The sequence below is a fragment of the Typopeltis vanoorti genome, chromosome 1, assembly GCF_054136105.1.
Source record: "Typopeltis vanoorti isolate ZY-2024b chromosome 1, IOZ_Tvanoo_1.0, whole genome shotgun sequence".
In the NCBI taxonomy this organism is placed as follows: domain Eukaryota; kingdom Metazoa; phylum Arthropoda; class Arachnida; order Uropygi; family Thelyphonidae; genus Typopeltis; species Typopeltis vanoorti.
This window is the reverse complement of record NC_143549.1, coordinates 164,785,630-164,809,426: the sequence shown is the minus strand read 5'-3', so window position 1 is coordinate 164,809,426 and position 23,797 is coordinate 164,785,630. Positions and strand designations below refer to the sequence as shown.

General features: G+C 34.6%; 1 protein-coding gene across 1 annotated transcript in view; it reads right to left on the bottom strand.

Annotated features, from left to right (window-relative positions):
- Positions 1–1,383: 1,383 nt before the first annotated feature.
- LOC150110601 (DDRGK domain-containing protein 1-like) overlaps positions 1,384–23,797 on the bottom strand; it is a 57,692-nt gene continuing 35,278 nt past the window's right edge. The window contains exons 7-8 of the mRNA XM_090395109.1: positions 15,181–15,237; positions 1,384–1,649 (exon numbers count right to left, since the gene is read on the bottom strand). Coding sequence (XP_090251235.1) covers positions 1,431–1,649; positions 15,181–15,237 — 276 coding nt within the window. The 3' untranslated portion in view covers positions 1,384–1,430. The remainder of the gene's footprint in view (positions 1,650–15,180; positions 15,238–23,797) is intronic.

The following is a 23,797-nucleotide window of genomic DNA, read 5'->3' as shown; positions in this document are numbered from 1 at the left end:
GAAATTGAAGAAAGAGCCCAAAAACGATTGCTATAAAATCTCAAGGCATTACTGCATGGCCAGCTCCATGGAGCCCAAATATATCGGATCCACACAATATCTACATTAGGTTTTAAAACTGTAAAAGATATATCTCTCCTTGAATTCAGTGATAGAGCATTGATAGCAACCCATTCCACTCATTCACAATTCTCCAAACGAAAAACTCTAGTACTAACACCCTAAATTTCCCTGCAGCCTGTGAAGCCACAAGGAATCAGATTATCTGAAATGTCACTCTATTATCATCTCTACTCTTTGCATCTACAAGGCTAATATCCTATGCATATTTGTCATAATGGTTCTATATGCAGGCGATACTGCAATAACAGTACGCTTCCTCTGACCTAAATTAGCAACCGAAACACTGCAAAATGCAATTTAGGAAGTATAACAATTGTTCAAAAAAAGGCAATTAATGTCAATGCAGATGCATTGACATTAATTGCACTGTCAATCCATCATAGTGCTATTCACATGTACTCCAGAGGACAAACTGGTAATGTTTGGCATCCCCACCATTTCATGGCAGCCAGTAGCCAAATACAGGGATATAACTAGACAAATGGCTTCGCTTCATGACTCATGCCTGTTCAAAAGCAAATAGGACAACTATATCCATTATTCAACTGGTATAGTCAGCTAAGCACGAAACTAAACTACTCCTATACAAGATGCTTATCTGGGCAGTTCTTACGTATCGCTCACCTGCTGGAGTCACAGTAGCCTCAAATATTAACAAACTACAGATAATCCAAACCAAAAGTTTGCAAATAGCATTTAATCATTATGGTTTGTTTGTTAGAAATGTACATCTTCACTAAGAAGCCGGTATCCCTGAGATCAAAATTTCCTATGTGAAAGGGCTGCAAGATTCTTTGCCATTGTGACCCATTAATTCACCATATAGTGGACTACAGTGAGCACAACCCTGCAAACTGTAAAAGTCCCAAAACCATACCCAACATGTAAGTTTTTTAAGTTCACTGTCAGATGTCCAACACGGACAAGCCGAAGGCTTGATATTTCAAGTTCCTTGTGGTCATTTGATCAGGAAGCGAGTTGTTGCATTTGGCCATTAATGGTTTTGTGAAAATTGTACTGCTGGCTGAGTGTAAAGCTGGAAATCAGTTCATCAGCCACTGGTGCTTGGAATATGCTAATCACTTCTTTTATAGTGATTTCACAATGCCATCTGTAACAGTAACACCTTACTATGGTCCAAATCCTTCAATATGAATCTTCGTTATATTATCTCAGCAATGTGGGTTATGTGTGTGTATTTTTCCCTTTCTTCCCCCCCCCCCCCTCTATAAGTAAAAATATACAAGTGTACAATTATCTAAACTATGAGCTATAAATTTATTTCAATACTGCAACAGTAGAAAATATTATACAGCAGACACGGAAGTTCGGGTATCTGATGATAAATTAATCAATGTGTTGCTGCATTCTGCAAGTTCGCTAATAGATACTCTGCCTCTTTGTCGAATGAAATGAGCAACAGCTTCTAATTCTTCTTTGGTGATGTAAATAAACTTTCCCCTGTCATCAATAACACCAATTAAATATTCCTGGGCTAGCAAGTCTTGAAGACGATCTATAGCATCCTAAAAATAACAGATAAAATAATATTACACTTGTGCTATTATTGCAAATGTAATTTATAAACTATTTCTATCTACTGAATTTAATAAAACTTTAAAAAAAAATTCTATAAATCAAATTTTTTTCATTAATCTATAAATTGAAGTTATCATAAATTTAATGTGGGACAGATATATAATGAAGTCATTTCAAACATACTGCTGTGAATTTCATAATATCTAACCTACCACCAGCTAAGGATGTCCCAGGTAACAGATAAACCAACTTACAGCTAGTAATGTTTATTTAAAAATACTCTAGTAGAAGTCCTTATGACAGATCCATGAATTTCACACTGTTGTTGATAATTAAATATAATGTAAAATGAAACACCAAAAAAAAAAAAAAAAAAACATTCCAATGGCTGGAAAGACCTAGATTGGTTTGAGTCCTAATCTAGATTAAAGATGTACTTGCTTATAAGTACATCTGCATTCTCCATATGAGAAAACTCTGCATTCTCCATATGACAGAGAATGCTGTGAATTTCTTCCTTCCAACAACATACAATAGACATAGCAGAGTACCTGCACTATCCAAATACAACTAGGTTAAGAAAGGTCAAATTACCTGGCTGTAAGCAAGCCATTTGGTCTCATACATTAATAATAAATAAGAATTTTCAGAAAGGTTATTACTTGTATCAAAAAAAAATAATAAAAATAAAATAGAATTTGAAAAAAAAATAAAAAACAGAACTACATTAAACATTTCTAAAGTCTTCTCATATTGAGATTTTCTTCTGGGCTTGTTCAGGTGGCTATAAGGGTTGAGATGAGTCCTCCACATTCTTGGAATGATTAGTCCATCATTTTTATTCAAGTTTGGATTGTATTTTAGCATCTATGAATTTTTCTCTCAAACCAGGTTTTGGTGAGGTGCAGGAACTTGGTGCCTTTCTAGTCAATTCTATGGTATGTTTGGAGTGCATGATCTGAAGGCCAGTTTTTCCATAATGGAGCTATTTAATGTGTTGTTTGTGTTAATCTTTTCTGATTAGGATAGTGTGTTTTGTTTCCCCTATGTCTCCCATAGGGGAAATTAAAATTCACAGAGAGAAAGAGAGAGAGAAGACACAAGAAATAAAAAAAAAAAGTCTCGCTGTCTATGTTATTGCCAACAGCGATGTCATCATGTGAGTTCAGGGCACAAGGGTATACACAGGATTTTAAATAGGAAGTAATCACTACTTACATTTCAGCATGATAAAAATTGGACATAGTAGGTTACATGTATATTGGATTTTGTATCCCTTGGGCAGGCCAGGTGTGGAAGAAGATCTTTGGAAGAACTGAGTAAATTTCTTAATTTTATTGGGGATTTGAAGGTAGCCTTGATGTTGTATTTATGTAGTGTTTTGTCTATTTTTTTCTGAAATGCTTCTAACAAATCCTTAGAAGAAAGAATCTATTAAGAATAACTTATATGATTTGAATGTGTGTGTGTTACTGTCAGTATATCAGAGAATATATCTTTATTAAAAAAGGATAATAAATTATTTTTTATTCATCATTATTTCTGTATATATAAAAGCCACAAATGGAAGGCTGCAAGACTAACACTTCAATACATATTTGCTGATGCACAGCTTAAAGAAGTGTCAAACCTACAATATTAAATTTCCATTGTTACCAGATTCATATCAACTATATCCTTGCAAAATTACTCCATTATTTATTATGTCTCCAAAATTGCCAATCTTACATTTTGATATTCTAATGTGATAATAATTACAATTATTAACATGGATCTCTAGGTATTTTATGTGCCATCCTTGAATAACCACTTTAGTTTGATTCAAGGAGGACAACAGAATGAGAAAGAGATCAGTAAGATGAAGGTGTTCAAATCAAACACTTTTATTTTGCTGATGATCTCTCTCTCTTTCATTCTATTTAAGTGTATCTTAATAAGTTCTGCCTGCATATTCTTAGATGCTACTAATGTGAAGGTTTATTTCTAATATTTTTATATTTAAAATTTTTTGATTTGTTTACTCTTAAGTTTCCTAATTATTACATATAATAATTTTTAAAGTATTACATCAAAAAATATCCTTCAAGTTTTTATGCCACTCTATTCTCTATTTCTAAGCATTTTCAATAGCATCCAAGAACAGTTTACTTTTTTTTTATGATATGCATCTTCTATATTCTTATAAGTCTATGACTTTTGTTTAGCTAGTTATATGCATAAGTTAGCTTACATTTTTCTCTGTACTCTCTGAGGGCACCGACCGACTTACTCCTAGACACACTTTGATATGTCTTTTTTTTTTTTGTTTTCCTCAGAACAATGCCACTTTAATTTCTTGAGTCCACCCTGAAGTTCAGATATTTGTACCCATGCAAACATCTGCACCACATATATTTTCCTTCTCACTATGATACTCATTTTTAGCCTGCTCTCTTGTATACTCTTGTATCCTGAACCACTGGAAAGTTATCATTATGAACAATGGCATAGTAAATAAGTCTTCTCTTATTTCTTGTGCATTCTCTCCCCATCAATTTAAGAAAATCATTATACTGAGACAGAGGTCACTTCCCAGTTATCAAAGCTAGATAACTGGGAAGAGACCTCCACATAGCCTATTAAGGAATGGAAACTGACCAGAGCTTCTGACCTAATGTTCCACTCCTCACCTTCTTGTGGCCTCATTAATAGATATCTACCTGGACAGTGAATGATTGAGGATGGGATTTAGCCAACCAAATTATATCCATAGTGGCTTAAACTAAAACAACATGATGAAATTTCATGCTAGCTGGGACATGGCTTGGTCACTGTTTTCATTGAGAACAATGAAATGTCAGCTGAAACAAACTACTCCAATTCAACATCAGCAGAATTCAAGACTAGCACCACCGTCAATGGAAAAGAAGGAACTAGCAGAAGAAATGGAAAAGTATGAGATCAATCTAAACAGATGTTACCAAAACTAAGAAGACAAAAACAAGTGAGATCCTTCTAAATAACAAATACAACATGCTATATTTAGACAATAATGACTTTGAAAGAGGAGTAGCTATGGTAATCAACAATAAATATGAGGATGATTTCTTGAATGGCAGACAGTATCAAGTGGAGCAATATGTTCAACCATTGGAATTAGACTGGACTGATTTGTGACTATTGTCCAGAAGCTTCTATTAAGGAAGAAGTAGAGGAATTTTTTGAAGCAGTAGAGAAAGCAGTTGAAACAAAGTAAAAGTTGGTCTTTGTTGGAGAACTAAACAGCAGAGTAGGAAATTATTACTAGAATTATGGATATGTTTTGGGAAATGGAGAAAGTGCAAACCTAATAATAATGGTAAATACTGGATTTCTGTTCAGGAGAAGGACTAATCATTACTATTACCATGTCCCAACATTAAGATGTGCAAAAATTCACAGAGAGAGAGAAGACACAAGAAATAAAAAAAAAAAGTCTTGCTGTCTATGTTACTGCTGACAGCGATGTTATCATGTGAGTTCAGGGCACAAGGGTATACACAGGATTTTAAACAGGAAGTAATTACTACTTACATTTCAGCATAGTAAAAATTAGACATAATATGAAATTTGAAAAAAAAAAAAAAAATTAAAGTCAAGCAGCTTTCAGAGGTGAACCGTAGACTCAAATACACAACTATGATTCAACAAAAAAATGAAAGTTTAAAAACAACAGCCAAACTCTGCAAAGACAGAAAAATTAGACCTCCATGGTGGACTAAGGAAGTTAAAAATGGCAAAGGAAAAGAAGAAAACATATCAAATGTTTCTGCCAAGAAGTTACTATATACTCTGAGAGAATATAGAGAAAAATGTAAAAAAGCAAAACAATGTGTAAAACTAGGTACAGAAAAGTCATGGAAAGACTTTTGTAAGAAAGATGGAAATTTTAAATACAAGTAACCGAGTCGTGAAGTGATATCATGTGCAAACTTTGCTTATGCTTGGATGAAGGATTAAACCAAGAATATAATTTCTTGGCATCTTTAATGTATAACCAAATGAAAAAAACTTTAAACAGCTGACAAAATTTGCTCACCATGAATGAGTGAGCAAGTGTATTTGTTAAGTCCTGTCAATACTTACAGTAGAAACTGGAGTAGATAATATTTGATCAGAAATTCTCAAATATGAAGCTACAAAAGTTTTAAAATAGCTACTCTGCATAATTCACAACGACGGATTAGGGTGTCGAATTCCAGATGACTGGAGTAGAGCTCTCATAATACTCATTTATCATCATCATCATCAAATTCCTAACATGTACCCTCAAGGGGTGTACAGGATATGACAGTACTACATGAAAAAATTACATCATTACTAACTTCCTATCTACAATTTTCCTCCAAATCAGTCTGTTACTTGTCAAGACTCCAACATTATCAGATCTTATAATTCTATTGTCTAAGGCACTTTGTACCATATCAATCCACCTATATCTTGGTCTTCCTCTGGGTCGTTTTCCTGCCAACCTGGCAGAGAACACTTGTTTTGCTAATCTTTCCTCTCCAATTCTATTTAAATGACCAAACTACCTGAGATTAGCTCTGCCAACGCATTCCTGGATGCTGACAATGTCAAGTTCTTTCCTAATAACCTCATTTTTAATATGATATTGCCATTGATGCCATCTGTTCACGCCTCTAATCTTTTTCAGGACTCTCATATCTGCTGTCTCTAGTCTTTGGGCAAGTGTTTTACTTCTGACCCAGCTCTCAGATCCATAAGTTAAAACGGGTTTGAACACTGTCTTGTATACAGCTAATTTAGTGTTCCGACTAATTTCTCTCTTACTCCATATGAATTTATTCAATTGACTTCCTACAATACCAGCTTTGTTGATTCTGTCGTCTATTTCCATATTTAATTTACCATCTTCAGTAAAAATCGTGCCTAAGTAGCTGAAATGTTTTACTTGTTCCACAGGTTCTCCATTCACAACACAGTTGACATTTTCAATGATTCTGCCTATTTTCATTGTCTTTGTCTTTTTATTGCTGACCTTCATACCATATCTATTACAACAGCTATTCAATTTAGTCAGAGAATCTTGCAGACTTGTAGCGGATTTATTTAGAAGTATAACATCATCTGCATAAAGCAAAGAGCTGACATTAACATCTCCAATTTTGATATCATGTTTAATACCACTTTCTTTCATAATGTGATCCATATAGATAATGAATAACAGAGGGGATAATGTACATCCTTGTCACACACCAGATTTGACATTAAACCATCTTCCTGTACTTCCTTCAATTCTAACTGCTGACTTACAACTCAAATAAAGACTAAATATTGCTTGATATAATGCTCCATTGACACCATATAACTGCAGCGTATTGAATAGCTTCTCTCTTGGCACCTTGTCATATGCCTTTTCCAAATCGACAAAACTTAAATACAGATCTTTGTTATATTCCCAGGCTTTCTCGACTACTTGTCGTAAAGTGAAGATCTGATCCTGACAGCCTCTATTTGGCCTGAATCCAGCTTGCTCTTCACCAAGCTTTTCTTCCACAATTCTTCTCAACCGTTTCTCAAGTATACTTGTATAGATCTTGCCAGGAATGATATAAGGAGGAGTTGGAAACAATTCCCTTTAAGATATAAGGAAAATGGCTATTTTATGGATTTCTTATATGTACAAGTTCCCATTGAGAAGTTTATATATCTTTATTGTTGTGATTTTGGGTTTTCTGAGTAAAGAAAAGATAAGATAAAAGCTATTCTTTGTTTGTGTGGAATTGACAGTCAAGTAAAAAGGCTGGAATGTTCCCTATAGGTTGTTCCCTGCTTCAGTACTGGATAGCTGAATTTTATGAAGAAAACTGTTGGGATATTTGGTACTTGTTTTAAGTAGTAACTGAATATGCTGTAGAAGCAAGGTACATGTTGAGTACATAGTAGGAGTTGTCATTTTTCCTATGTGACTGTGTGTAAGAACGTGTGTTGCTGCTGTTTCCCTTAGTGAATTTAAGCATTGATGAGAATTTTGTGTTCTGATTTTCTAGAGAAATATTTGACACTTTTTTTTGTCAATGTCTATTTGAGTCTGACTAAGATATGTTAACTTCTGCCTTTGCAGATATCTTGTATTTAATGCTAGAAGACCCAATGTTTTAAGGTTATGAACACTGTGTGTGTGTAGAAGAGTCACATAATTTGATAGTTTCATTTTATATATATTGTCTATATATAATTTGATAATAAAATATATAAAAAGAAAAATTAGTTTCAAGTACGTGGTATATAATGAAACACCAAATACACAGGCCTATGAAAAAACCTGTAAAAAGTTTAAGGGGAATGTATACAAACCTTAGGGTACACATATGTATTTATATGTATATACAACAGACACCAGAGTGTGAGGAACAAACAGCTGTGGCATCCCTTAATAAAATCTAAGACCTCTTTTCACTGCAATGACTGCAGCAATCCTACAGGGCTACTTTCCATGAGTGTACAATAATGATCAATGGAAATTTTGGACCATTCTTCCTGTAGGCATGTAATGTAGTCTTGTTGAGGAGTGGATGTCCTATCACATCACCCAATGCTCCAGTGTATCCCACAGACGTCCACTCCACAACAAGACCATATTACATGCAGTCTTGTTGTGGAATGGACGTCCCATGACTCTTCTACACACAGATCAGGGCTCTGTGAAGTCCATCAAGTGTTAGTGATGATGTTCATGTCCACAAACCACACACAGTTACAGTAGCCTTATGACACCGTGCATTGTCTTGCTGAAAGAAATAATGACCAGTTCCATAGAAACGCCACAAAGCAGGAAGCTTTGTGTTTCCCAGCATGTTCAAATACTTCTCAGTGTTCAATGTTCGTGGCACCACAAACAGAGGTCCAAGGCCAAACAAAGAAAAACATGACCATACAATCCCACCACCACCTCCAAATTGCATAGTTGGGGTTTATGCACTCTGGTAAGAGACATTCACCAGGCATCTGCCACACCTGTCCTTTTGCTTGGTAGAGGGTGTAGTGTGATTCATCGAGCCATAACATAGATTTCCAAGCTTCCATATCCCACTATACATGCTTTTTGTACCACTGAAAATGATGCTGCATGTTGGTTGGGGTAATGTGGGGTTTGCATATTGCGGCCCTACCATGGAAACCCATGTTGTGAGTCTCAGTTCCAAATGTTTTTGTGCATATTTGTGTTCCAGTCAATGCTCGGAACTCCACATTCAATGTGTCAGCCAACGAATGGCGGTTTACACATATCCTTCGTAGAACCCTACGGTCACATTTGGTGAGTGTGATGGGCCATGCACTTTGGATAGAACTTGCAGTTGACTCACTGCACTTCCATCAGTATGGTATCACTGATTGCTGACCTGGGATGGCCCAATTTGTCAACAATCTGCCAAAGATAGGCCTGCAACATGGCATCCTATTGCAATGTCTCTGTCAGTTCCCTTCTTGCAGCCATTTCACCCAGACACAGTTGCAGTGACTTGGCTGCATCATGTTCCTTCAATTTATACTAGCTACAAACATATGACTCATTACATGGTACAATGCATCTTGCCTACAGGGGTGTCTGTTGACTTCTTTCAAAAGTGTATAAAAACTCCTAGAAAATTAACAGAAGACTGGGTTTAAATTAATTTTAACTTATGGATTTGTGAGCTGAGTTAGAAAGAAAACAATTAATCAGAGCCTGGAGAGATATGAGAGTTTAGAGAAAGATTAGGAGATGAAACAGATGGCATCATTGGCAAATTCATTAAAATGACGAATTAGGACAGAACTTAACAATGCAGGAGGGTGTGAGCAGAGTTTTCAGGTGGTATGGTATTTAAACAAAAGGCAGACAAAAAGATCATCGAAACATCGAAATTGCCAGGATGGCAACACTTAGAGAAAGAACAAGATTTAGGTAGATTTATACAGAAAGAAGTGCATTAAGAGGATTTAAATATTATTAAATCTCACAACATTCAAACCCTGACAGACAACAAATTAGTTTGAAGGAATATTGTTGAAAGGAAGTTAATGATATAACTTTTTCATGTATTATTATCATTATATCATGTACACTTCCTGAAGCTACATATCAGGAATTTTATGATGATGATTATATCGGAACATGGTGTTAATCATGACTAGTCCATCCTGACAGAAATACAGCAGGTACTATTATTATTAGCTTTGCTTTTTTTTTCAAAAATGTTTTCCAAACATTATTTCTTTATGTGTTGTATTTATTCATTTCCTAATCTACTGTTTAGATCTCCAAGGACAAACTTTTCTTTTATGTCAAATGCCTTTTCCAATGGTTATGGTTTGAAATATTCTTCATTTCTTCTTTAGTAGAAGCTTCTGTGGTTTCAGAGGCACAAATAAGTCTTACTGTCTAATTTCTCACATTGCTCTATTTGCAAATGCTTCCCATTCAAGAGGTTTATCTTCTTCTGAATGCTACACTATATCTTCCTCTCCCTAATTACTATTAACTGAATACAACATAGTTATTATTTATCAGAATCTTACCTCTTCTCATCTTCATCTCAATAACATCAATTATGGAAACATAGCATGTCTCTAATTCTTATGCCAGTTCCACTTGTCTATTATTTATGCTTTTTTGCTGACAGTGCCTAATATTTGATTCTGCTGATATTGGGTTTGTAATGGGAAGTGAATTTTGACTGTTTGCCCTGGTTTCCTAACAAAAATAGTAGGAGACTTTGCAGAAGCCAAGAGGACAATTCACGACTTTTCATTTTGTTCATTACAAAATACAATTTGGTCTACGATATCCAAAGCCAGCCTATTCTTATTGTTCAATATCCAGGTGGACACTTAGTACTAAGAGTATATCAGAAGATGAGGATTAGCAATTAGTTTAGAAGCTCAAGTCACATATCCCTATTTCTTAAAAGGCTGTGTGAGGACTTCCTCTCAGTATCAAGCTTTAATCTTTAACTTTAATCCTTCAAGAATTATTAAGGCCAAAATCAAACCTGCTGTAACGTGGGATTATCGATATACTCCTTTTATGTGATAACGATATTAAACAGGACACAGCTCTTTGAAATCTGAAGAAATTAATCCAAATCAAATTTCTGTGGGTTCATCCATAGTAATAAATCTGGTATAGCCAAATTATAAGAAAAATTATTTACTCATTAACTAGTTTCCTATACACCATAACATACATCATCACATATAAAATTAAATATTTTATTTAATTTTCCAACATCCAGGAATACGTTAGCTCTGCTAACGCATTCCTGGATGTTGACAATATCAAGTTCTTTCCTAATATCCTCATTTTTAATATGATATTGCCATTGATGCCATCTGTTCACGCCTCTAATCTTTCTCAGGACTCTCATATCTGCTGTCTCTAGTCTTTGGTCAAGTGTTTTACTTCTGACCCAGCTCTCAGATCCATAAGTTAAAACTGGTTTGAACACTGTCATGTATACAGCTAATTTAGTGTTCCGAGTAATTTCTCTCTTATTCCATATGAATTTATTCAATTGACTTCCTACCATACCAGCTTTGTTGATTCTGTTGTCTATTTCCATATTTAATATACTATCTTCACTAAAAATCATGCCTAAGTAGCTGAAATGTTTTACTTGTTCCACAGGTTCCCTGTTCACAACACAGTTTACATTTTCAACAATTCTACCTATTTTCATTGTCTTTGTCTTTTTAATGCTGACCTTCATACCATATTTATTACAACAGTTATTCAATTTAGTCAGGGAATCTTGCAAACTTCAGGAAGATTTATTTAGAAGTATAACATTGTCTGCATTGCATAAAGCAAAGAGCTGACATTAACATCTCTAATTCTGATATCAAGTTTAATACCACTTTCCTTCATAATGTGATCCATATACATAATGAATAACAGAGGGGATAATGTACATCCTTGTTTCACAGCAGATATAACATTAAACCATCTTCCTCCACTTCCTTCAATTCTAACTGCTGACTTACAACTCAAATAAATATAAGTATTGCTTGATATAATGCCCCATTGACACCATATAACTGTAGTGTATTGAATAGCTTCTCTCTTGGCACCTTGTCATATGCCTTTTCCAGATCGACAAAACTTAAATACAGATCTTTGTTATATTCCCATGCTTTCTCAACTATTTGTTGCAAAGTGATGATCTGATCCTGACAGCCTCTATTTGGCCTGAATCCAGCTTGTTCTTGCACAATTCTTCTCACCTGTTTCTCAAGTATTCTTGCATAGATCTTGCCAGGAACACTCAGTAAGGAAATACCTCTGTAATTCTCACATTCAGTTTTATTTCGCTTTTTATATATGGGTACTATTAGAGCTCTACTCCAATCATCAGGAATTCGTCCCTCTGTCCAGGCTTTCTGAACTATGCAGTGCAGCCACTGTAAGACTTTTATACCACCACACTTCAGCATTTCTGGTCGAATATCATCTACTCCTGCTGCCTTTCCACATTTTAAGCTTTTTCTTTGATAGCTTTTTCTACTTTAAGTATGGATATGTATTCCTCACTGCATGCCTGGTCAGGGTTTTTTACCACTGCGCTGTCATCACTGCTTGCTTCATTTAGCAAATTTTCAAAGTAACTACTCCATATTTCAAGGATATCTTTTTCTCCCGTTTTCATGTCACCTTTATCATCTCTAACTCCTTTTACAGCACACTTTCCTCCATCCCTAAGCTTCTTCAACAACCTCCGGAATATCATGCCACCTTCTTGATATTTATTTTCTATGTTCTTGCCAAAGTCCTCCCATGACTTTTGTTTAGCTAGTTTTACACACTGTTTAGCTTTCTTACATTTGTCTCTGTATTCTCTAAGAGCACAAGCTGAATTATTTGCCAGGAACTTTTGATATGCTTTCTTCTTTTCCTTCACTGCCTCTTTAACTTCCTGTGTCCACCGTGGAGTTCTAATTTTTCTATCTTTGCAGACAACTTCACCACATGCCTCTCTAGCTGAATCAATCAGGGTTTTCTTCAAGGCTTGTCACTGACTCTCCAAGGTTTGGTTCCTGTTCTCAAACTCTTTCATTTCTTCTTCAATAATCTTTGTGTATTTTAGTCTACAGTTCACATCTGAGAGCTGCTCAACTTTTATTCGCTTTAAAACTTTCTTACATGTTATTCTTTTCAATATGAAATTCAATTTTATCCTGCTCAAGACGAAATAGTGATCACTTCCAATTTCAAATCCTCTGTACACTCTGGTGTCCTGCACCAGGGAGAAAACATCACTATCAACAATAACATAGTCAATGAGACTTTTCTTATTCCTTGCTTCTTCTCTCCATGTGAATTTGTGCACATTTTTATGTTGGAACATGGTGTTAGTAATAACCAGTCCATGTCCTGAGCAGAAATCCAACAGGTATTTGCCATTATTTATTAGCTCTGCTCTTTTCTCCAAATTATTTTTGTATGTCTGACAATCATTTCCTACTCTGCTATTTAGATCCCCAATAAGGACCAACTTTTCCTTTTTCATTGTGTCAGTCGCTTTTTCTAAAGCCTCAAAAAATTCCTCCATTTCTACCTTAGTAGAACCTTCTGTGGGACCATAGGCACAAATAAGTCTCATTGTCGAATTCTCCATTCTGATATTAGCCCACATTACTCTACTTGAGACTGCCTGCCATTCAAGAAGATTAGTCTCGTATTTTGTGTTGAATACTATGGCTACTCCTTCTTTCCCTTGAATGTCATTTCCTGAATATAACATTTTGTATTTATTGCTCAGAAAGATCTCACCAGTTTTTGTCTTTTTAGTTTCAGTCACCCCTATTATGTCGATCTCATACTCATCTAATTCCTCAGCTAGCTCCATTTCTTTGCCATTCAGGCTTCTTATGTTGATAGTACCGATCTTTAACTCTGGTGATGTTAAGGATTTCATCATGCCACATATGGATTGATTACTGCGAGCAGATTTGGTCACGTGGTTTTCAAAAAGATGAAGATGTATTGGAAAAGGTCCAGAGATGATTGACTAAGGTGATTTCTGGTCTATGGAATGTTGGTATGAAGATAGATTGATAAAATGGATCTGCAGAAATTGGTGGATAGGAGGAGGAGGAGATATAATCGAGACATATAAGCTGTTAAAGGGGTTATTAACAGATTAATGTGAGGGGGGAGGTTTTGCATAGAATGGGTAAAGACAGGGAGAGAACAAGAGGTCATCCCTGGAAGCTGTAGAAGGAGAGTGTGAGCAAGGGGGCGAGGTTTTTTGCATGGAGAGTGGTTGGAATTTACCGAAAGTGTGGTGAGCGTGGAGACAGTGAACATATTTAAAGTGCTGTATGATAAACTGTGTGTATAACAGTGGGACCTCCCACAATGATCTTTTGACTCCATGGAGATATAATAATAATAATATAAGATTGGTGTTCTTGTATTCTCTTTTCTACTGAGCATCCAGTTAGTCCAAAGTAAAAACGATGACAGTCACATGGAACTTGGTAGACACTACGATGAGACAGAGGAGAACATTTATCTTTGGAAGATGGAAACCATGATGACAATTTGTTGATAAGAAGATAAGTAACCACAAAAGCATATTTCTTAAGAATTCTGGAAATGGGGTTTGAGATGTAGAAATGTATTGGATTGGGATTCGATGTACTGTTTCCTTGAGATATGAGCTAGGATTATAGGAATTAAAAAGCTGTTGTGTGGTCCATTCTGAGAAGCCATTGAGTTTCATGTATTGTTCGAAGTTTACAAGTTCTTACTGTTATTGTTGAGGCATAGAACAAATAGTGAGAGCACATCATACAAAAGTATTTTTATAATTCTAGTCTTCTGTGAAGGATGGTGAGCTAATGGCTGTTGAGTGCAGCATCCAGTTAAAGTTGGCCTTCGATAAATAGAGGTAATTAACTCACATGATGGTGAGCTTAGGAGTAGAATATCTAAAAAGGATAATTTGTTGTTGTTTTCTATTTTTATAGTAAATTTAATTTGTGGATGTAGAGTGTTTACAGCATAAAAATGTAGGTAAGTGAGATAATGTTTCTTCATTATGAAGCCAGATAGCAAAAACATCTATATAATAAACCAAAATGAAGGCTGACGATGTATGGATGAGAAAAGGATGTCTTCTAAATGCTCTAAATAAACATTTGTGAGAGTAGGGGAAAACAGATTCCCACGGCAGTTCCTTCAACTTGACAGTAAAACTTAAAACTCCATATATTTTACATAAAATATCCAGAGTTCATAACAAAGTTGAATAATTTCACTATATCCGTGGAAATGCTTCTGAAAGTAGATGTAATGTATCCTCAACAGATACATTAGTGAAGATAAAGAGATTCTATATCAGATTAGATCAGTGGATTGTAGGGAAATATTTTTCATTTCATTAGAAATTAAATGTTACTGCATTAAACTTGAACCTGTAAAACTGCATAAACTGTAGCATAAGATGGCAAACTGAACACACACACACACAAAAAATTATTAACTCTTACCTGTGTTTTCAACTTGAAACGTGCTGCAAGATCCTCTAGTAAAACAACTTTCTGTGACTAAATTATAAATAAATATGAGATTAGAATAGTAGGATTTAATCAAGTAAAATTTTTACTGACTGGAGATTTCAAAATTATAAAAAAATATGAACTTTATATATGAATAAACAGTATACGATTATTTCAGAAATATATATATAAAAAAAAAAAACTTAATTACAACTTGGATTTGGTTGGCCGAGTGGTTATCATATCCGCTCTCCAGCCAAAAGGCTTCAGGTTCGAAACTCGCTGTGGGCATGGATGTTTGTGATTGTCCCTGAAAATACTAGTGGTGATAGTGGACAGTGTAGTTGGTGGTGGAAACAGAGTGTTGTAGAGTGGGTGCCCTCCCTTGATGAGTCTTTAGACTTCCTGCCCTGGAGGTGTAACATAATAATTATTAAACAACATATAGCCAAGCTTATGTTTTGACATACTTGAAACAAAGAGCATTGACGTGCAGGGAAAAAAAGTTTAATTTTTGCTGGCTTGGTTGTCTGAGCAGTTAGTGTATCTGCTCTCCAGCTAAAAGGCTGCAGGTTCAAATCCCACTGTGGGGATGGATGTTTGTGATTGGCTATGAAAATACTTGTGGTGGTAGTGGGCAGTAGATGACGGTGTAGATGATGATGATGGTTGTTGAAGTTCATTGAGTGGTGGAGACAGAGAGCTGTAGAGTAGGTGTTCTCCCTCGATAACATTATTTATTATGATAAGAACAGAAAATACAGTGATACTGTGACTTACAGCCCTTTGCATTTACTGACATTTTGGAATTGCCACTTACCTCAAAGTTACATCACATGCTTCAGAGTAATGACTCTTTAGTGCCATGATGCTGCTATGCAAAAAGGTGTTGTCTCACTATTGTCAATGTGCCATCAGACAAAGCTCGTGTCACACGTCTGCGTTGTTGTACTTCCGAAAAAGACCTGCACCATCAACATCAACCCACTGAATTATGAAAATACATACAGATATGAGGGTTTATCGATGAGAAAAGTGCTATGTCCAACTAACAACAGATGGCATTGCAGTACATGAACTCATTCAATAAACCAGTTTTCATACCATTATTTCATTTAATTTCAGTTCTAACTGCACTGTCTTCCAACTTCAGCATAGTGCTTCAACTTACGGACATTTGAGTTATGACACCACTCTGGAATAAACTCCAATTGGAACTGAAGGTGATGTTACTGTGGGGTATGATTGTACAAATAAGAAAAAAATATTTTTTTTTCCCCTTCTTGCTAGTGCATAATTTTAATATATACTGACATTAATCGATGTGTCCGATCTCTGATAGCACATTTGACAAAGCTTGTGTCACACCTCTGTGTTGTTTAATTCCGAAAAAGACCTGCACCATCAACATCACCCCACTGAACTATGAAAATACATACAGATATGAGGGTTTATGGATGAGAAAAGTGCTATGTCCAACCAACAACAGATGGCATTGCAGTACATGAACTCATTCAATAAACCAGTTTTCATACCATTATTTCATTTAATTTCAGTTCTAACTACACTGTCTTCCAACTTCAGCATAGTGCTTCAACTTACGGACATTTGAGTTATTACACCACTCTGGAATAAATTCCAATTGGAACTGAAGGTGATGTTACTGTGGGGTACGATTGTACAAATAAGAAAAAAAAAATTTTTTTTTTCCTTCTTGCTAGCGCATAATTTTAATATATACTGACATTAATCGAGAACATTACACTAATAATTATTTTCATATTTCAATAAATAAAAAAAAGAGTAAAAAAATTTTTCTTTAGAAAACTGAAATCTGTTTTCTTTTACATGAATATAATCTATCGTTATTATTTGCAGTTTTATTCAGACAAGCATCTATCAACTAATCTCAGTCAACTGTAGGATGAGTCTATATGGACCAGCATTCTTGTGGGATACTTTAAACACTTCATGGAGTCCATAATCTGATGCATTAAGCAAACCTAAGGGCTAAAGGGGGCATGCTACTAAACTCAATGTACCTAACTGGTTCACTTAATTATGTTATTGGAAAATTCGAACCCATCCTCCCTTGCATTCCCCCCCCCAAGCTAAATCATTCTTCAGTCATATTTTCCACCCATTTGCTTCATAAATTTTCATAATTGTAGTTTGATTCAACAACTTAGAACTAACATTAGTGTCATAACTAGTACATTAGTAGTAGCAGTAATACTTGAATCACATTTTTATTCTTTTTTGGTTCACTTAATTATGTTATTGGAAAATTCGAACCCATCCTCCCTTGCATTCCCCCCCCCAAGCTAAATCATTCTTCAGTCATATTTTCCACCCATTTGCTTCATAAATTTTCATAATTGTAGTTTGATTCGACAACTTAGAACTAACATTAGTGTCATAACTAGTACATTAGTAGTAGCAGTAATACTTGAATCACATTTTTATTCTTTTTTCGTGATAACAGTGCTGAAGTTTTCAATTTTAACAATAGCTCAATAATTAGTTATTGCTAAAACTGGCTAACAAGTGATCCATGACTAAACTTATTGCAAACAATAAGATGAGCAAGCTAACCAAAACCAACTCAGCTTAGCTTGTGTCAATATCCTAGATTAAAGTATTCCACAAATGTTTGATGAAACAATGGGAGTTTCATTTTTTTATATAAAGAGAGGGGGGTAACTTAAGGTTAAAGCCAAATAATAGAGAGGAGACTTCCACATTGCCTGTAAGGAATTTGAAGAACCAACTGGGCCTTCTGACCTAATGTCCAATCCTCACCTTCATCTAATGTATCCTGTTGGGAACTAAAAGATGAGGATGGGCTCGCAATTTGGAACTTAGCTGAAAATTGTACTCTATTGGCTTCATTGGTCAGAGAACTAGGACAAACAGTGAAAAGTCAGCTACTGGAATAAACTCCAACTCAACATCTAGAAGATGAAGAAGAATAAATCCAACATCAGAAGAACTGAATATAGGAATCATCAATATGAGGAGCATTAATGGAAAAGAAATCAAACTTTCAGAAGAAATGGAAAGTTCAAACACCTTTTATTTACATATGTAGTCCTGTGAAAATTGTGTTTGCATCCATAGTGCTAGGCCACCTGAAGAAAGACCTAAGTTTCATTCTATCACTGACTAATGAGGAACAGTTTTACGAAACATTTCTTCAACTAGTTCCTGAGTTAGTCAATCTCTGACAAGGGTCAACTGGTTTTTTTCCTTGTCCAAGAAGCTTGGGTTTTTCAACCCATAAACGCAAGAAAACTGACCACAGAACATGCACTATTTCAGACAATGATATATTGTGTTAGGGACCATGAGATGGCAGCACTCATCTGCCATCTCTTCACTGAGTGCCTTTTAAAATTAGTGGTAATCTTGGGCCAGCTATCTCTGGATAGCGGTAGAGTTTGACTGCCCCTCAGGCTCCAAAATGCCCTCAGGGCTAAAATGGCCTTCCTATTCCCTGAACTTAGTTTTTTTTTGAAGTAGAGTTAAAAAAAAAAAAAAAGGATTCCCAACAAAAATTTAGGTATAAATCGGAATGATTCTGAATCTTAAATTACTCACATAAGTTTTTTTTGGAATTTGGCAATAAGATTTATAGGGGATAGAGATACTAGAGAAACTTTTTAATAAAATCAAGATTTTTCTTAATCCTTTCAAGAGCATTCATTATGGAAAACAAATCCTGAAAGTTAGTCAAGAAGACAGCACAAACTCTTAATATATTCCTTGAAGGGCATAAAGCATAAATATACTACCATCATTATGAAAGGCCACAGCAGAACATGCTTGGATTTCCATTTACACAATGTGAAATGGAAAACAGTATCATCCCTGCAAAGAAGTAATTATAAATCTGAAAGACTATTTTTGAGTTAGCAATGAAGCACTCTCCTAATCTCAGTAAATAAAGCTACATCAAATTAACCAAAATTTGAGACTAATTCTAAAATCACATTCAGTCAAAGTCAATGATACTCATCACTAGTTCCTATGGGCCAATCATAATGTTTGCTTTAAATGAAACCAAAACTACAAAGATGATGAAAAAGAATGTTTGTTCCAGAATAGACTGGAAACCAATAATTGTGGGGAATCTAAAAAAGCCTACTGAAAAATCTATTTGCTCAGATTTATTAATGCAATTGTATGTCTTAGTATTACTGGAAAGCAAAGGAAACTGAGATATATTTACATAGTTGGCTGCTTACTTCAATATTGTAATCTAAGGGAGTTACATAAAAATAACATATGTGTGTGTGTGTGTGTGTACATAATTTTGTCTGTTTATAGTTGCGTTTCTATGCCATACACTACTGTAACATGCAAATGCTATACTAATAGCAGCATTTGAATATCATTTGAATTTTGCTTTAAATTTTGGTCATGGGAGTTTTGAACCAGCTATTGCCTAGAAATGGAGACACCCAGACACAGAAGTGGGGGGGGGAAGCAAAAAGGAAGGAAACTGTGGAGTCAAATTTTAACTTTGGAAAAGCTTTTATATGGATCTTTATCTACTTTCCAAGAATTGTGTTAATATCAAAAGACAGTGCAATGTATCAAGCCAATCATATATCAATGAGTGTTACATGCTCAAATGAGAAGCAAGAAACATATACTCTATAAAGACAAAATCTATAGTAAAAAAAAAAAAGGAAATTTTCCTTGAAAGTGCCTTTAGAACTGCTCAATTAAATGTGACTTCTATTGTCAAAGCAATTATCTTCATAGATAATTGCTTTGACAATAGAAGATAACATTAATGAGATAATGAGTTAATGAGAAACAACTCCTCTCCCACAGACACCACATTGCACAGATCAGCATAACAAGTTTTATTTTTATTTTATCACTAAATACAATACACAGGTAATTAGAGGCTATGTAATATAATCAAGCAAGTTCTTTGCAAGTATATCAGAAGATGCCCTAAAAGAATACAGAAAAATATAAGAGATCTATGTGCAAAAGTCGCTAAACAAAAATCCTGGGAAGAGTTTGCATAAGAATATAGAAAATAAATATCAGGAAGGTGAAGGTGGCAAAATGTTCTGAGGCTATTGAAAAACCTCAGAAATGACTGTAAAATGCCTCAAAGATAATAAAGGTGACATAAAAACTGAAGATAAGGATATCCTAGATGTCCAGAGTAATCAGGAAGGTGAAGGTGGCAAAATGTTCTGAGGCAATTGAAAAAGCTCACAAATGACTGTAAAAAGCCTCAAAGATAATAAAGGTGACATGAAAACTGAAGATAAGGATATCCTAGATGTCCAGAGCAATTACTCTGAAGCACTGTTAACGAATCATACTAGCAAATTTTCAAAAGAAATGCAAAGAGAAGTACATATCAATACTTGAGGTAGAAAAAGCCATCAAAAACTTGAAATGTGGAAAGGCAGCTGGAATACATGATATTTGACCAGAAATGCTCAAATAGAAGGTATAAAATTTTGCAGTGGTTACACTGCATAATTCTGAGGGCCTGGTGTCAAAAGGTTAAATTCTAGATGATTGCAGCAGAGCTCTCATAGTTCCCACTATAAAAAAGGGAATAAAGCTGAATGTGAGAATGAAAGAAAATGGAAGAGAAACATGGAGAAGAACAATAGGTTGATGTGAAATAGAAGTTGTCAAGATCAGATTTTCACTTTACGATAAATAGTTAAGAAATCATGGGAATATGACAAGATTTGTACTTAAGTTTTGTAGATCTGGAAAAGGCATACAGCAAGGTGCTCAGTAAAAAGCTTTTCAAAACACTACATTTATATGATTAAATTGAAATTTATACAGAACAATATGTAGTCTATATGTAAGTTGTCAGTTAGAATGAAGGAAACGAATGAAGATTGTTTGATGTAAAATCAGGGGTAAGACAAGGACATTATTATCTATACTCTTGTTCATCATCTACATGGATCATATTATGAAAGAAAGTGGAATTAGACCTGATATTAGAATTGGATATGACAAACTTAGTTCTTTGCTTTACACAGATGATGTTGTATTCCTAAACATATCTAGTGCAGATCTCCAAGATTATCTAACTAAATTGAATAACATTTGTAACAAATTTGGAATTAAAATCAGCAATAAAAAGACTAAAACTATGAAAATAGGCAGGAACGCAGAAAACTTCAGTTGCATTCTGAATGGAAAGAACAAATAAAAAATATTTCAGACATTTAGGCAGTTTTTAGTGAAGATGGCAAGTTTAATCTGGAAAAAGAGAACGAAATAAGAAAAGCTGATATGGTGGGTAGACAAATTAATAAATTTATATGGAATAAGACAAAAATTAGCCAAAATACCAAACTAGCAGAAATACAAGACATTGTTCAAACCAATTTTAAGTTATGGATCTGAGAGTTGTGTTAGGAATGAAGCACTTGATCAAAGATTAGAGACCACATATATGAGGGTTGTGAGAAAAATTATGGGAGTGAACCAGTGGCATTAATGGCAGATTCATATTTAAAAGGAAGATATTAGAAAGGAACTTGATATTGTTAGCATTCAAGAATGTGTCAGCAGTGTTAATCTAAAGGTAGCATGGCCACTTAAATAGAATGAGTGAGGAAAGATTAGCAAAACAGGTTTGATGCCAAGATGACACATAACAGACCCAAGAGAAGACAAGGTTCAGGTGGATCAATTTAGTCAGAAATGCCTTAGAAGCACAAAATGTTAGATATTAGAGTGCTGAATTGGATTGTCATCCAATTTCTAACATTTTGTTAGATATTGGATGATAGTATGGAAGTGCTAACAAGTAATAGACTAATTTGGAGGAAAATTTGTTGATAGGAAATAATAATGTAAACTTAATCATGTAGTGCCGTCATAGCAATCTGAACATCACTTGAGGATACCTAACAGGAAATTGATGATGATGTACTGTAATTAGTGACAGTTCTCTGTATAATGAAAAACAACTTGCTTCCCAAAGTCACTGTACTGTGTAGAAAACAAACCAGAGCAGAAGTATGAAGATTTTTCTGAAACTAGGTTTTGTGTCACTCCTGATTTCAAATAACAGCAAAAAATAGCAAAGCAAATTAAGTAATGGAACTTCTGTTTTTCCAAAAAGAGGCTAAACTAATTAATATTAAAATAAAATTATATTAAAAGAGTAATTAATGACACATACTTGTGTGTATATTTTTTAGGTGGTGGTGATAAAATATTCAGAGCCAATCTTGAGCCAAGACCAAACAGTAAGAGAAAGGTATTGAAAATTAATGCATTACACAAGTAAACAAGGAAAATGAAATGAATCAAAGGGATTACAGATTTTGAAAAATTAAAAACGAAAATTATGAAAACTAAAAGACCATTTGGTTCTTAAAGGAACAAAAAAAAAAACTAGTGAAATATGACAGTAGTGCTGGCTGTTTCATGAAAATCATTATCTGATGATGTAGTGCGAAACTGACTATGAGCTACCATATGGTTTAAGATTATATATTAGGAGGAGTTCAGTTGGTTCAGATTAATGGAGAGTAATTTACTTTGTTTTGCCAAGAGGGCAAAATTAGATGTCTTTCTGTGTTTATAGCATCCAGAAAACTTCCTGTTTGGCTGGTTCAATTGGCATCAAACCAATCGAACCCCTTCTTAATATACAATCTTAAACCATGCGGAAGCTCACAGTCAGTTTTGCACTGCATTATCTGACAATCATTTTCATGAAATAGTCGGCATTACCATTATGTTCATGGTCCTGAGTATATTTCCATAGTTTTTGGTCTTAAAATTTTTAGTTTCATAATTTTCCTTTTTAATTTTTCAGTCTGCAATTAATTTGATTCATCATTGTCTTGTTTACTGGGTTTATTTATGCTTCAGTTTTCAATACCTTTCTCTTACCATTTCTTCTTGGCCCAAGTTTGGCTCCAAATACAGCTAATTCTCTTTTTTCACAGCCTTTTTCACACGGTTTAGAAAATGAAAGCAATTCTATTTTTACACAGCATATTTTTATTTAATACAGTTCAAATGCCATTTATTTTTAAAATTTCTGTTTGAATTCAGTCCTGTTAAAAAGAGTATTTCCATTTCAATTATCACCCCCCCGACGATATTTTAAATATCAGGGATTATTCTACGCTACAGAATATAGACAATTGTAGCGACAACAAAAAAAATCAATTTTTGTAATTACGATTCCCCAAAGTTCAGCTGACAGATGATCCATTATATTCACTTGCCAATGGTTCCTGGAGGCATAAGAGAAAAATTAATCAAAACACATATTATATAAAAGAACAGTGTTCAAACCAATTTTAACTTATGAATCTGACAGTTCGGTTAGAAATACAACACTTAATTAAAGACTAAGACCACTGATATGAGAGTTCTAATGGAAGCATCCTATTAAAAACATAAATATTAGGATGAAACATGACATTGTTAGCATTCAAGAATGTATTAGTATAGCTAATCTCAGATGGCATGGTCCCCTGATAGCAGAACAAGTGTTTATTCCCAGAATAGCAGGAAAAAATACCCAGAGAAGACCAACATCTTCCTCTTCTTGGTGGATTGATACAGAAGAAGTGTTTTG